This window comes from Abramis brama, assembly GCF_963993115.1.
Source record: "Abramis brama genome assembly, chromosome: 2".
Taxonomy (NCBI): Eukaryota; Metazoa; Chordata; class Actinopteri; order Cypriniformes; family Leuciscidae; genus Abramis; species Abramis brama.
In genome coordinates, this window is record NC_139964.1 from 1,125,503 (window position 1) to 1,142,740 (window position 17,238).

Sequence of the window (17,238 nt, forward strand, 5' to 3'; positions counted from 1 at the left end):
ATGGTCATGGAAATGAAATACTCAAGCTTATACAGATGTTTTGTGTTTTACACAAGAACAAGGGGAGCTATTACTTATAATTATTAAAATAAAAAAGGTCAGTGCGAATTGGTTTTATATAATCAATAATTTTTTTCCATATTGAACAAACGTATTCTATCTGGGTTCTTAAGGAAAAGGAAATCTTTTCCATCACACACATATACATATATATATATATATATATATATATATATATATATATATATATATATATTGATTTCTGACCGAATAATTTTCTGTTTTGAATTTCTAAAAATCACAGCTTCATCGGAGGGTTATGATACTTGGTGACTTTTATTGAATTAGGTATGTGAATACAAAAAAAAAATTGAGGTCATGATCCGAGCATGCTAAGTGGTCGTAAAAAAAAAGAGTCACACTCGTGGTCTTCGGTCAAAAATGACCGACCCATAGGAAATGAATGGGAAATTTACAAAAACACAAAAATTCTCTGAATTTTTGTCTGTACAATCTACAAATCAGCCACGATTCTAAAAAAAAGTACACCGCAGTAAAGGGGTGACACTCTACAACATCAAGAGTGCAAAAAATTCACACCCACCCACACACACACACAAACACACTTTTATACACATACACACCAATAAATTCAGATTACAAAAATCTGTTTTGAATTTTTAAAAATCACAGCTTCATCGGAATGTTACGAAACTTGGTGACTTTTCTGGCATTAGGTATGTGAACACACAAAAAATTGAGTTCATGATCCGAGCATGCTAAGTGGTTGTAAAAAATTAGTCATGATTTTGGTCTTCGGTCAAAAATGACCCCCATAGGAAATGAATGGGAAATTGACAAAAACACAAAAATTCGCTACAAATCAGCCATGATGCAGAAAAAAAGTGCTCAGCAATGAAGGGGTGGAACTCTAAAACATCAAGAGTGAAAAACATAACATAAATAATAATTATAATTAATATATATATATATATATATATATATATATATATATATATATATATATATATATATAATTAATATAATTATTAAAATAATAATTAATAAAATGTTATAAACCTTGGCAAAAAGTATTATTTGAGAATTTCTAAAAAAATACATTCAATCCACATCTTAAAAGTAAGTAATTTGGTCCAAAAACAACTAGAATTCACAAACATCTCCATTTAGAGCTATACAGGCATCTAGTGGTAAACCCATGCAATAACATGTTTTATTTAATTTTATGTTTAATAAATTGATTTTTTTTTTTTATTATAATTTTTTTTATGAAAGCCTAGTCTCTATTTTACCCGAAAATACTGCATAGAATTTTTTTTTTTTTAAATAATAAAAAAATCATCATTATTTTCAATGCCAAAAAATGGACTATAAATATTGCATAAATATTAATAAGTTCAATCAAATTGTCTCAAAATTCTAAATTAAAAAGAATAAATATTATAGAACAAAAATAAATTGAATTGGTTTTTACTGGGATGGAGGAAGTTTAATTTTTAGGTGTCCGGTCACTTCTGACCGGGAAGGCCCCCAGTGTGACTGCTAAACGAAGACCATCAGAGGGATATATATATATACAGTGCAATGCATAAGTGAATACACCCATGCTAAAGTTGACTAAAAAGAGGAATAAAAAAATCATATTTTGGAAATTGAACTTAATGCCTTAATTAAAAAAATTAGGAAAAATCCAACCTTTAAGGACACCAATTTTCTTTGTGAATGAATAATGTATCGTAAATAAATAAATGTTCTTCCTTAAAATACATGGTGCATAAGTGAGTACACCCCTATGTTAAATTCCCATAGAGGCAGGCAGATTTTTATTTTTAAGTATTTTTTTTATTTTTATTTTTAGGATACTATGCATCCTGATAAAGTTCCCTTGGCCTTTGGAATTAAAATAGCCCCACATCATCACATAGCCTTCACCATACCTAGAGATTGGCATGATTTTATTTCAGTTAGCCTAAAAGCTAGTTTGATTTGCATTGAGAGATGATCTTATGGAAAGTACCCCATGCCAATCTCTAGGTATGGTGAATGCTATGTGATGATGTGGGGCTATTTTAATTCCAAAGGCCAAGGGAACTTTATCAGGATGCATAGTATCCTAAAAAAAAATGTAAAAAAATACTTAAAAATAAAAATCTGCCTGCCTCTATGGGAATTTAACATAGGGGTGTACTCACTTATGCACCATGTATTTTAAGGAAGAACATTTATTTATTTACGATACATTATTCATTCACAAAGAAAATTGGTGTCCTTAAAGGTTGGATTTTTCCTAATTTTTTAAATAAGCCAAAATATGATTTTTTATTCCTCTTTTTAGTCAACTTTAGCATGGGTGTATTCACTTATGCATTGCACTGTATATATATATATATATATATATATATATATATATATATATATATATATATATATATGGGCAATTCCACAGTTTCTGTCCACAAGGGGTGTAATGAACAATATAGATTGAATAATACCCAGTTGTTGTCATTTTTTTTTTTTTTAGTTCACTATTTTGTTAAAGATAGATGTAAGAAATAATAAAGTTACTTTTATCCCACTAAGCCTTGGCATTATCGTGTAATGAGACTTTATTTTATTTATTTTAGTCCCCAGAAATTGCGGATGTCAGGGTGGGACATTCAGTGCATCTGGATTTTTCCTAAGTCATTTCTTTCATTTCCTTTAATAAAATCCTGAATTTTGGCGCATAACATTTATTTTGGTGTGTCTTCTACAAAATACTACTACTAACACTGAAAGTAGAATTCCCTTAATCCACCACGATGCAAAGGAAACATTTACGAACGTTCGTTACACTTTCTGTCCAAGCAGTTACGCACGTTAAAATATGATTCTAAAGGAAGCGGAGATATAATTTTTCCATGTAATTCTATCAGTAGCATAACGATAAAAACATCTTGTGTGGGTTAAATTCTCATATACGTTGCTACATGATAAATTGTTAATAAATCGGGACAAAACAGGGGCCGAGATTTTCTGTCCAAAAATCATAACGCTCAAACATTTTATTCTGACGCTGAATTTCCATCTCCTAATGTCTCAACGGTTCTCATGTCAGAAATAAGATTGTCTAGGTCACGGTCGCTCTGCGCGGGAGGAAAAGTTAAAAGGATTTCACGGATTTCGACGAATGTGGGCAAGTTTGTGGATTCTGTCCAAAAGTTTATGAACGTTAAAATGATACGAACGTGGTAAACTTTGGTTAAGTAAACATTAACCCTCTGGGGTCTGGGCTGTTTTTGGGGCCCTTGAGATGTTCTGACATTTGTGCTTTTTTCAGTTGCTTATAAACATATTAATGGCAAAGGTGTAAATTCACTCTATAAAGCACAAACAGGGCTACAATAATATGTGAGCCATGTGTATGTACATGTTTTCATTTTTGAGAGAATAATGTTTATGCATGGATATTGAAAAAACTAAAAACTAAAATTTCTGAAATAAGGCCACAAAACACATAGTAAATATGTGTCAATAAGACTTTTGACTAATGGATGTCCTCGCCTAGAATTTTTTCTTCAAAATTATGTGAAAATAGTCTTGCTTTATCGTTCACATAAAACCATACATTGATTTAAATTGATGTAAAACAGGTTTTGCTTGGAAAGCCAATATGCGAGGGGGGCGTGAACGAGGAGTGGTTTACACCTGAGAAATACAATGTCCCACCCACTCTGCATAATGATGAGCCATTCACTCAGGTGTGAAACTGACTGAGCCACAATGCAAGGACAAAAGATATATTTAGAAGAAGACTTATATTGACCATTTAAGATTTTGCTTACATCTATATCTTGTAAATATGTTTTGCTATTTTATTAAAAAGGTTACAATTACAACAATAATTACAATTTCAACAATATTTCAAGTGTACTCTTTCTTTGTAAAAAAAAATTATTATAGGCCTACTTTTTATCTATGTATTCATTAGTTTGAATTTAGTCAACATTGGAACAGCTAACATCTTAGTTGATGACTTATTTTTGACAAAAATAGTAATTTATATATAGAAATTGCTAAACAAAAGCTTATTTGACGTGGCAGTATATTCTACAGTAAAAAGTGTACCCAAATCTAGTCAACAAGATGTTGTCTTTCATATTTCGCCTGACTGTGTAACGTTGTTTTCATAAAATATTAGGGCATATTGTTAATTTGCAGTTTAATACGTTGCTTATACAAATAGCCTACATTTTATTTCAACATATTTCAGTCGATTTTTACTCATCTCAGTATAGCAATACAGTTTGCTAAAACATCATTCATTCACACAGTTCAAGCACCTTATGTTGTGATTGCTAGCCTATATTTACTTTAAATCCAGGAAATTTGTTAATGAAAAAATTATTAAAATTAAGATACAATTGATACAAAACGAAATTCGTTTTAAAGAAAGGATTTGTACTTTATGTTTTGAGGTCTCTGTGAAAGTTTGAAAGTCTTGTAGTGCTTTTTTTTAGAGCGCTCGCGTCCATAATGGAGAACTGTCTCGTAATATTGTTTTTTGCCAGCTGTGGTAAACAGCGTGCATCTATGCCGTTCATTCATTCATAAACAGAAACCCGAGAAGGAAAAACTTACTAGTATTCCTCAGCTCGTATTCCTCATTATTCCTCACAGCGCTGCGAGACGTTGTAAACAAGAAATGTTCTGAATAAACTTGTGTTTTGGTTTTCTCGAGCTGATATGGGGGCATTCACAGGATTGCGCGGATTACCTCAGCCATTTGCGTTTGAATAGCGTGCGCTCTCCGTGGGCGGAGTCACATTACATTTGAATTAGCTCTAATGAGGTCGACTGGAATCGCTCTCTTTTAATACAGATTTCACAAGATGAGAATATTTGTTGTTTATATAAATTACTTCATTTAAAAGAAGATAATTCAAGCTTCATGCCTGTGTGTCTGTATGCCTGTTTGACTGAGTATTCACTGAGTTATTGCTCATTTTCGGACACTTTTCAGAATGGACTTTACTGGCAGAGAGAAGGCAGAACTCGCTTCGTGTTTATTTTTCTTTATTTGGCAAAAAGCACAACACTTTGTTTTTATTGTGAGTATACACAAAAATAATACACATTTAACAGAATCGATTGATGTATGAAACTTGTTTTGTAAAATCAAAGTCAAAAGAGTATTTGGGGTCTCAATTCAACTCATAAGGAAAAAAGCGAGCAGATCACGCCGGCGTGATCTCCGACCTCTGAGGGTTAAATAGGACCATTGTGGTGAGAAAGGATAAAAGAGTGTGCAAGTCGGATGATTGCGAGTGGTTTCGGACCGAAAGCGTCGTTCATCGTGAAAGAGCATGCATGAATGGTGGTTTTATACATTTTGACAAATTCTGCACATCTTGTTCGTAAATTAGACGGAAATTTTCAGTCTATCCAACTTCCAACGTTGTTTTCTGCGTATTTTTGACTCAATAAGCTGTACATGAAAGTCAACATCGTCAATGACATTTTTCTGTTTTGTTTTTTTTGATGATTTTTTTTTTCTTTTTCTGTCCAATGTTCGTAAGAATATAGCTTAGGCTGACGAAGTTAACACGTTAATAGTGCGTTAACACAATCTGTATGATCTTTAAATTTGATAGTATGATGACAAGTTATTTTAATGTTATGAACTTGTTCTATTCTTTGCCAGTTTTCATGAAATGGTATTATTTTGTGTTACAGAGGCAATCTTGCAGGATTGTTTAATTTTTTCCATCCACGTTACACACGTTATAACTTAGCACACTTGTAGGAGTTCCTTTGTCTTCTACATTTGGCAAATAAATTTGAAAAATATACCTGTGGTATTTGTTAGTAATTTTGCTGGCTTTCAGTTTATGAACATACCAGACTCAAAAATGCACCTTTAAGTTTATAGAACAGATAATATTAGATGGCCACCCTGCCTGCATGGAAGTCATATTACCAGTTTTGTGAACCATACACAACGCCTGACTCATAACTATACCAAATTAGGAACAAAGCAAAACATGAACTGGGATTCAACCAGAATTTTATTAAACTGAATTAGATTAAATACACTTTCTGCTTGAACTTACACTGTTTTTCCGTCCATGTTACATATGTTAAATTTGACATCAACTCAACTTTGATCAAAGTTTACTAGTTTACCATTGCCAGATTTATCCTGCCTTTCACACAGCTGTACCCCAAGTTTTCTCAGGATGTTAACCTGAGGACAATGGCTTTCTCCACGAAGATTGATTTTGCAGGCTGTTGTCCTTGCAGTTAGCCCTAAACTGTGGAATCGCCCAAATATATATATATATACAGTCATGGTCAAAATTGATGGCACCCCTGATAAATATGATAAAAAATGGCTGTAAAAAATAAATCTGCATTGTTTATCCTTTTGATCTTTCATTCAAAAAATTCACAAAAATCTAACCTTTCATTGAAGTAAAATAATTGAAAGTGGGGGGGAAATCACATTATAAAATAAATGTTTTTCTCCAAAACACGCTGGCCATAATTGTTGGCACCCTGTTATTAAATACTTTTTGCAACCTCCTTTTGCCAAGATAACTGCTCTGAGTTTTCTCCTATAATGCCTGATGAGTTTGGAGAACACCTGACCTGAGATCAGAGACCATTCCTCCATACAGAATCTCTCCAGATCCTTCAGATTCACAAGTTCATGTTGGTGCTTCTTCTCTTCAGTTCAGCCACTCCTCTTCTATAGGGTTCAGTTTAGGGGACTGTGACGGTCATGGCAGAAGCTTCATTTTGTGCTCAGTTACCCATTTTTGTGTTGATTTTAATGTTTGTTTTGGATCGTTGTCCTGAAGGAAGATCCAACCACGGCCCATTATAAGATTTCTAGCAGAGGCCGTCAGGTTTTGATTTTTTATCTGTTTGTATTTGCTAGAATCCATAATACCATGTATCTGAACAAGATATCCAGGACCTCCAGCAATTAAATAGGCCCACAACATATAAGATTCAGCAGTATATTTAACCGTAGGCATGGGGTACTTTTTATCCCTGTTTGCACCAAACACATCTGGTGGATTTTCTGCCAAAAAGCCCTTTTTTTGTTTCATCTGACCACAGAATCCGGTCCCTTTTGAAGATCCAGTCATGTCTGACAACTGAATATGCTGGAGTTTGGTTTTGTAGGAGCGAGGAGGATTTTTCTTGAAACCCTCCCAAACAACATGTGGTGATGTAGGGGTTGTTTGAAATTTTTTTTTTAGGCTTTCTGACCCCCAAGACTCAAGTAATCTATGCAATTCTCCATCTGTGATCCTTGGAGAGTCTTTGGCCACTCAAACTATCCTCCTCACCGTCCATTAAGGCAATATAGACACACGTCCTCTTCCTGGCAGATTCGTAACATCTTTAGTTGATTATAACTTCTTAATTATTGCCCTGATGGTCAAAATGGGGATTTTCAATTCTTTAGATATTTTCTTACAGCCACTTTCTATTTTGTGAAGCTCAACAATCTTTTGCTGCACATCAGAACTATATTCTTTGGTTTTACTCATTGTGATTGATGATTCAGGGAATTTGGCCTTTGTGTTTCCTCATATTTAAACTCCTGTGAAACAAGAAGTCATAGCTGGACAGTTTCATGTTCCTAGTCACCCTGGTGTGCTTAAAAATGTAAATATTAATGGGAATATACTTCAGAAATATTTTTCTCATAAAAAATTCTAGGGGTGCCAACAATTATGGCCAGTGTGTTTCGGAGAAAAACATTTATTTCATAATGTGATTTACCCCCCACTTTCAATTCTTTTACTTCAATGAAAGGTTAGATTTTTGCGAATTTTTTGAAGGAAAGATCAAAAGGATAAACAATGCAGATTTATTTTTTACAGCCATTTTTGATCATATTTATCAGGGGTGCCATCAATTTTGACCATGACTGTATGTATATATATATATATATATATATATATATATATATATATATATATATATATATATATATATATACATACATACATACATACACATATATATATATATATATACACATATATATACACATATGTGTAAGGAATAATTGACGACAGGCCATTGAATTATTAGAAAAATAATGCACACCCGAGGTGGTAATGCGGTCAGTCATTTTAGAGTTAGTAACGGAGGTTTGAACCACTGATAGCAGACTAATGCTGGGGACACACGACTAGCTGACACATTCTCTGACTGTTTTCATCGACTGCAGCAGATTTTAAACACCGACTTTGAACACAGACTGAACGCACTGAACACGCGTTTGGGCATTTTTTTGGGCAAAAAGTCATAAGTATCAAATTACATTCATTATGCAGTTATTAATGCAGTTATTAGAGAGAGATATTGCAATAATAAGACAGAAAAGCATGTGCGTCAATATTATTATTTATTTATTAATTCAATTCGTTTTAATTAATTCGTTCATTCTTTTTTTTCCATTATTGACAGATGACAGTGGACTATAGCCAAATAAATGAAACACAAAGCCTTTTAACAAGTAAGGCCTATCAATAATTATTTATTTGTTATATTATCTGCAATAATAATCCGTGCTGCAGGACTATCCATTTATTTAGCCTATATTCAGTTTAATTTTCTATTGATTATAATAGGACTATATACTTTATTAAAATTAAACTGCATGTTTCTATTGATTGTGAAGCTAGACATTGAAAATTGCAGATCAAGCGCATGGGGCTAAATGCTTTTGAATGCTTCAATGCTTTTGTTATGAATTGTATCCTACTTTCCGTTATTACAGTTGACTACGCGAAGTGACATGGAACTGTAATGCGGTCAAGACCTGCCTGGAACTACTTCCGTGCGTTTCCCTGAAAATAACGTACACCTTAGAACGTTCGTCAACCAATCAGATTCAAGCATTCAACGGCCCTGTAGTATATATATATATATATATATATATATATATATATATATATATATATATATATATATATATATATATATATATAGGGCCCTATTTTAACGATCTGAAACGCAAGTGTCAAAGCGCAAAGCGCAAGTAACTTTGTGGGCGGGTCTTGGCGCTGTTGCTATTTTCCCGGCGGGATAAATGACTCTTGCGCCAGGCGCAAATCTAAAATGGGTTGGTCTGAAGTAGCTTCATTATTCATAGGTGTGGTTTGGGCGTAACGTGAAATAAACCAATCAGAGCGTCATCTCACATTCCCTTTAAGAGCAGACACGCTTTTTCTAAAGCGGATTTCTATTATAACGGCGGATTTGCCAGGCGCGCGCCAGGAGCAGTTCACAGCCGAGGAGAGCAACACTCTCGTCAGGGACGTTGGGGATGGAGAAACACACCCAAATTAACTTCGGTTAAAAAGGCGTATGATAATTTGGGTAAATGTGTAAGCTAGATGAATGCTTTTATAATAAATTGTCTGTCTATCTATCTATCTATCTATCTATCTATCGTAATCATAGGCGTCGATTTCGGGGGGGACGGGGGGGGACGCATACCCACCAGATTTCGTCATGAGTAATTTTACCACTTTTAACTTCCGTCCATATTAATTTGACTTTTGGTTCGATTTCTTTTACCGTTTTCAGTGGTTGTGAGGAGCAATATGAGAGAGAAATTTGGTAATCATTGTCTGACCCAACAAAAAAACATTATAATATTCATTTTATTTTATTTTCCGTGTTCGCATTTATGAGGGAAAAAACAATGTGTCAGTTCTCGGTTACGGACGAGAGTGCTCTGAAAGCGGCAGTAAAAGACTGCTTTAAAACTTTCACAGAGACCTCAGACAGAACAGCTGCCTTTCTTTAAATTGAATTTCGTTTTGTATTAATTATATCTTAATTTTAATCAATGTTTCATGAACCAAATGCCTGGATTTAATAGCCTAAATAAGAAGTAAATATGGCAGATAATCACGACATTGGAGGCGCCGGCGAGTGAACTGGAGTTCGTCTCATAAATGAACCGAAACTCAGCGTATAATGCACATTCACATTCACAGCTTATTTAGACACATTTAGACGCAGTCATAATCATTACTTTTACCGGTTCTTTGTGGCAAGCTTTATGTGTGCGGTCGTGCGCTTGAGTGCGGCTTACGTAAGCTCCTGTAGGCTATATAAGTAATTAAATTAATATAAAGGGGCGATTTGTCCACGAATGACTTAAATGAACAACTAGCCTACTAGTCGACTAGGAAAAAACTTTTAGTCGAAAGCAGCCCTTATTCCACATATTTTCGAACCAGGCAACAGGACATCTGTGTTGAACGAGCGGAGCGGAATATTCAGAAATGCGCTCTCCACTCACGAGCTCTGATCGGAACAAACCCGAACCTCACTGTCTGCTGAACTTGCGCAGAAACATCAAAATATAACCAGCATTTTTAAAATGTTTTTTATAACTAAACACTATTTTAGCACAAATTATGAGCTTATTGGCGTTTTTTTTTTTTATAATTATTGACAAAATTAGAATATAAAAGTGGGGCCGTGCCTGAGCTACAGGACATCGTCTTTCAAAACATAACCTACAGAAATACAGAAAGAGAGGTCATACAGAAAGAGAGAAAAAAAAAATGAATGCGTCATTGTACCCAGCACTTCTGAAAATGCACTTCCGAATGCATCTCTGTCCCCAGCACATTTCAAACCAAACTGACGCCCATGATCGTAATAATGTATGATTTGCAAAAATGAAAACTGCTGCTTCTGTGTAGATGAGAGAATCAAAGTGTATTCGCGTTGTGCACACGCTACATTGATTATGGCCAAGCATGCGCCCTTAAAATAACATATGAATAACATGCGCAACGCGCCACTGACTTTAAACAATTTTTTCCTGGTTAGTGGCGCAATTGTTTTCTAAACCTGTAAAATAGCATGAAGGAACGTTTGCGCTGGAACACGCCTCCTTTTTTGCGCTGAACCGCCCAGGGAGCGCAAGTTCATTCCCTAGTTTAGCGACGTGCTTCTGTGGAGGGAAAAACGTGCTTTGCGCGGGTGCAAAATAGGAATGATACATGCGTCGGTGTACAAAGTCAATTGCGCTGGGTGCAAGATAGGGCCCATAGTGTAATATGTCAATCCAATCATCAACTGTAAGTGGCTCTGGTTTTAGCCATTTCTTTGTAATTACTTTTTTACTGGCTGCCAGAAGAATGATGTAAGCCAGATGTAAACATTCACAATTACAAGGAATCGTCACCTCAAAAACAGCTTCCAAATTTCCTTCAATCCCTTGCCAAAACTGGGTTAATTTCTGACACTGCCCAGAAATATGATAATGGTTAGATTCCCTTTTCCCACATAATCTCCAACAGCTCAGCTGTCCCTTTGTATCTTTTCTGTGTTGGTGTGGTAAATCTCTGATATGTTCTTAACCCTCTGAGGTCGGCAAACGCGCCGGCGCGTTTTGCCGTATTTTCTTCACATTGTAGCACTATAAACTTAAATTACTCCGTCATTTATGGTCATACAGAAAAAAGAAATATAAAAAAAGAATCTGTGATATTTTTACTTTTGTAGGTGTCCACTTACAATCAAATCAAATCAAAACATTGTGCTTTTGTAAAATAAAGAAAATAAACAGGGTGTGCGTTCTGCCTCTCCGTCGCGGTGAACTTTTTTTTCTTGAGCATGTCTATAAACTGAAACAAAACTCAGCGAATACTTGTCACACATTTATGAGCCATATACCTTTATAAACATTTAAGTGTGTACTTTTAAATGATCGGATTCAAACTGAAAACAAATATTCTCTGTTTAAGTAATTTGTATAAAACCAACAAGATGTCCAGCTTCTCAAACGCTTCCTAATTATTTTTTAATTTGAACACGCCCACTCGCACAAAAGATATTCACATGCAAATCTCCACATGGAACGCGAACGCGCTCGTTACCTCAGAAACAAAACACCAAAACACTTCACAAGTCTCTGCTTTTCGTTGAGTTTGAAAGACGCGCCGTGAGCTTACATTGGAATTACCTCAGAAGAAGAAGAACGCGATTTGAAGACAAGAAAGATGTAAGGTAAGAAATTCTTACATATTAGTTTGTTATTGTTGCATAAATTTCACATTGCAGTTGAACTGTTGCTAGATATATGGTGAATATTATAATATTTAGACCCGTGTTTACTGTTACTGTGTTTGTGGATATCTGCTCAAATGTAGATATGTATATGGTAACCATAATGTTTTATATTTGAGCGCGATCGCATTTGAATGCATCATATTTGGATCGCGATCGCGTTTGAAAAGCACCAAACGGCGTCATGTTTTTACTATTATCTCATTTCATATCATCATAACGAATGGAAACATTTGAAATAACATGATAATCAATATATTTTTCTCTAGCTTAGTTGTTACTGAAATATTTTGGAAGATTTATAGGCTGATATGGTTATTGTTATTATTATTTTATGCAGCACTGCGCATAGCCTACAAGGCACAACAAACCTGGTGTTCATTATATTATATATTGTTGGAAACATTTATGTGTGTGTGTATGTGTGTATTCTGTGAATTTTAAAAAGCAATTTTAACCAGAAAAATCTAAAATTTATTCCCAAAATCGTGCAGGCCTATAGTTTCTCTTGATATCAGTATGTTCACTTTTTTTTTTTTTTCTTTCAGGGCCCAGATGCCACTCCTGCTGACTTCAACATTCACATGAGTCTCTGTACATGAACATGGTAAAGTGAAAATCAAACACCTTGGAAATGAAAGGTATGTACAATGTTTTTAGGAATGGCACAAAGGTCTCTGTCTTTGGATAATTGTTTTCAATGAGTGCTTTTTTGTCATTTGTTTTGTATCTTTGGATTATGTTGTGTTGTAAATAAATCCAAAAAATCTAAAAAATCTAAAAGCCATTCTTTTTTAAATCTCCTCATTCTTTGTGCAAGGTTGCTCAGAATGATAGGGCCTGATAGCTGCTAATAGGGCCATTAGGGAGTGTCTTTGTCTTTCTCAGGTGTGAAAAGCTTACATATTAATGAGCTCCCGCATAAAGCTTTTTCACACAAAACACGTCGTAAAATTTTTAAATCAATATATTGTCTTATCTGAATGAGCAGTCAGGGTGATTTTCACATAGTTTTGGAGCAAATATTCTAGGCTACGTCATACAATTTTCAAAAGTCTTGTAAAGAAATAATCAGTAGGGGTTTCATGACCTTATTTCAGTGAGAATTTTTTTTTGTATTTTCACAAACCACGCATAAATGTCTATCTCAAAACAACAAACTTTTACACACATGCTGCTGATATATTATTGTAGCAGAGTTTGTGCTGAATACAGTGTAATTAGACTTTAGCCATGAAAATGTCACAAGTAACAGAAATAAGCACAAATGTCAGAGCATGTCAGAACACCTCCAAGGCCCAGAAAACACCTCAGACCCCAGAGGGTTAAATACCTCAGAATCTGCAGCTGACAGTGTGGGCTCTTCAGTCCTTCAGAAATAATCTTCACTCCTGAATCCTGCAGATCATTGTTCGTCAGGTCCAGCTCTCTCAGGTGTGAGGGGTTTAAACTCAGAGCTGAAGACACATAACCACAGCCTTCCTCTGTCACCATACAGCCAAACAACCTACAGACACACACAGTCAGACCATCTACAAACACACATCAATATTATGACCGGCAGACTGTAAATGATATCTTATATGTTCTTAAATACCTCAGAATCTGCAGCTTACAGTGTGGGCTCTTCAGTCCTTCAGAAATAATCTTCACTCCTGAATCCTGCAGGTCATTGTTCGTCAGGTCCAGCTCTCTCAGGTGTGAGGGGTTTGAACTCAGAGCTGAAGACACATAACCACAGCCTTCCTCTGTCACCATACAGCCAGACAACCTACAGACACACACAGTCAGACCATCTACAAACACACATCAATATTATGACCGGCAGACTGTAAATGATATCTTATTTGTTCTTTAATACCTCAGAATCTGCAGCTTACAGTGCGGGCTTTTCAGTCCATCAGAAATCATCTTCACTCCTGAATCCTGCAGGGCATTGTTACTCAGGTCCAGCTCTCTCAGGTGTGAGGGGTGTGAACTCAGAGCTGAAGACACATAACCACAGCCTTCCTCTGTCACCATACAGCCAGACAACCTACAGACACACAGTCAGACCATCTACAAACACACATCAACATTATGACCGGCAGACAGTAAATAATCTCTCATATGTTTTTAAATACCTCAGTATGTGCAGCTGACAGTGTGGGCTTTTCAGTCCATCAGAAATAATCTTCACTCCTGAATCCTGCAGGGCATTGTTCGTCAGGTCCAGCTCTCTCAGGACACAGTTAGAGGATTGTAGAGCTGATGACACAATTTCACAATCCTGACCAGTGAGATTACAGCCAACAAGACTAGAAGAGAGTAAATACAGCACAATAAGTTGGGGTTCAGGGTGCTTTTCTCAGCAGTAGCACCTTAAAAACTAGAAAAGAAAATAGATAAATAATTGCCAATACAAAGATAAAATAAAGTAAAATATTGTGAAATATGTGGTAGTTGTGGAGAAGTAGTCCACATTGGTGGATGAACAGCTTGACGGTCACTGACCATAGGGTTCCCTTGTCCATAGCATAGCCTAGTTATTCCAAACTGAAGTAGTTTTTATAACAAAAATGTAAATATATAAAAAAAATATATATATATATAAAAAATAAATAAATTTCAAGTAGATAAAGGCCAAGATATAATGTAGAATGAATCTGTTTCATATGGAGTTGGGACGTGAGGTCATAGACTGCCACTTTCGGCTCTGGCCACATCCCCAGGTGAAGTCACAGGTCCATCATCCCCAGAGGCCTTGAGTCTAAAGGACTATGTATATGTTAAATTATGTTGTAAAACATATGCATAGAGTGTGATGTCATATTGTGTGCACGCGCGTCTATGGTTTGCGTGAAAGAATACGTCAGTAGCGCTTAATAAAAAAAATAAAAAACATTCGTCCGCAGCCGCTCCACTCCTGACCGCAAGTCCACCGTCAGTGTTGTAGACTGGCACTAGGCAGGTTTTTTGTGTTCATTTCTATTGCAGTATCAATAATGTCAAAAGTATGATGTGCAGTCAAGTTCTGGTGTGTGTATGCTGTTTAAATGAGTGTTCTCACTGATACGCTTGTTGTGATTCACGGAGATTTGAGGAGTTGTATTTTGACGACTTGATATTATTTCTTATTCAAAAGTGTCCAGCGCCCCTGCCAAAGATCCAGGCAAGACAAGATTAAACATGTTTACTTGCAAAATAATTACATTCTAAATTTAGAAAGCCTAACATTCCAGTTTAATGCGACATGTAGCCTAAGCTATGTATCGTTACTTTTGCAAGGACTCTATTATTTTTCCAGTCATAGACCAGCGCTCAAGCACTGACTAGAATCCAGCGCTGACAAGAATCAGCATTCACACGCTCAAAAATGTGTTTGGCGCTGACAACAATCCGGGGGTGGCTAGCATCCAGCGCTGACTAGAATCAGCATTCACGAGCTCAGAAATGTGTTTGCCGCTGACAGCAATCCAGTGGTGGCTAGCATCCAGCGCTGACTAGAATCACGCAGAGGAGGAATGGAAAGTTGGCAAGCCATTAAAAATGATTGACTTAAAAAACACTTATATTTTTTCAAATATTTTCAATAAATGATATTCCCATTCACTCCAGCGACGAATTTATAAATTAATTAGACTAAATTCTATTTATAAGGTAAAACTTTAACTTTTTTAGGCATGAACTAATTCCAATCCCTAATGCCAAAATGTTTTCTTTGTTCACCAAGCAATTACTGGTCAGGCATTATTGTTAACTCGCAAGACAGTAAGGAGAAAATGACAATTTGATGGATAATTTAAATATATTCTGCAATCACATTTTGGTAATGTATTCATTCCGCCGTCACATCCGAGCGCAAAACGCTGCTTGGGTAGTTTCAAGATATAAAAATAAATAATAATTTAATTGTTCATATGTGTTTATTCTTGTTAGAATTTTTTTTATGAACACAAATTAATCACGACAAACCTAATTAATTGTAATTGTATTAATTATACCATTGATGAAAACAAGCTGATACCAAGGTATTTTAGGCCTACAATTCTAACATAATTTTTCATGAAAAATCATGATTGTATTTTTTATTTTTTGAAACTAAGGTTAATGTAAGCAGATTCTTGCAATACTCTCCTAAATGCGTAATAAAACCTAAGTGCAAACATTACCACTTTAATGACTCCTTTATTTTTCAGTGCATTTGTTTTACAATATATGGCTTTTACTGTCATGTAGGGGTGGAATGGTACATGTATTCGTATTGAACCGAAACGGTACGGGCGTCACAGTTGGGTGCATGAATTTACACGGAGAATACACGGTATAAAAATAAATAAAACTTGCGTGCAAATTACTTAATGTAGTGCGGAACTACTGTTAGATACGCGGGTTCTTTAGGGACACCTAATCTGCAGCTCCGCCTTAGCTCTGAAGCTCTGTGGCTATAATGAACAGGCTGCAATGTCAAGATTGCAATGCTGGAATATGTTGTGTGTGTGTGTGTGTGTGTGTGTGTGTGCGCGCGCGTGCGTGCGTGTGTGTGTGTGTGTGTGAGAGAGAGGTGCGGGCGCGATCGAACAGTGGAAACATAAAAACATACTCCGTCATTTTGTTCTGGACATCATTCAAACTGCAAAGTGTTTACTTATATTTGTGTACACTCGCAATAAAACACAACATTGTGCTTTTGTCAAACTATAAACTCTTGTAAAACTGTAACCTAGAACGGTCACCCAACCAAAATCTCTCTCTCTCTCTCTCTCTCTCTCTCACACACACACACACACACACACACACACACACACACGGTTTAAAAGCAAAAAATATTTATCCAACCCCATTTAACCCTTGTATGGTGTTCGGGTCTGTTGGACCCGTTTTCATTTTTTATCAAAAGAAAAATGATACAATTAATTATTTTTTCAAACTGAGACTCATTGGCCTTGGCTCATTTTCTGTGAGGAATATATATCAGAACACATTTTCAATGAAAACACACTGTACACCCCCCCTACACATTTATATTACACACAGGATGTTCGGGTCCACTGGACCCGGGGCTAATAAAAGTGTGGAAATTGTAGGTCCTGTGTACCTTTACTCTGTCCTCCTCCTGTCAGGGCCTGCTGTTAG

The 17,238-nt window shown here is 35.6% G+C and overlaps 1 protein-coding gene across 2 annotated transcripts in view; it reads right to left on the reverse strand.

The window, feature by feature from the left end:
- The window catches only part of LOC311077432 (NACHT, LRR and PYD domains-containing protein 1 homolog), a 146,277-nt gene that overhangs the window by 119,453 nt on the left and 9,586 nt on the right, over window positions 1–17,238 (reverse strand). Inside the window, exons 5-8 of one of the 2 annotated variants that reach the window (XM_084105887.1) lie at window positions 14,247–14,420; window positions 13,985–14,158; window positions 13,721–13,894; window positions 13,457–13,630 (exon numbers count right to left, since the gene is read on the reverse strand). The exons of the other annotated variant lie outside the window; for it this stretch is intronic. Of the exons in view, the coding sequence (XP_083962013.1) occupies window positions 13,457–13,630; window positions 13,721–13,894; window positions 13,985–14,158; window positions 14,247–14,420 (696 nt within the window). The remainder of the gene's footprint in view (window positions 1–13,456; window positions 13,631–13,720; window positions 13,895–13,984; window positions 14,159–14,246; window positions 14,421–17,238) is intronic. 2 annotated transcript variants of the gene reach the window in all.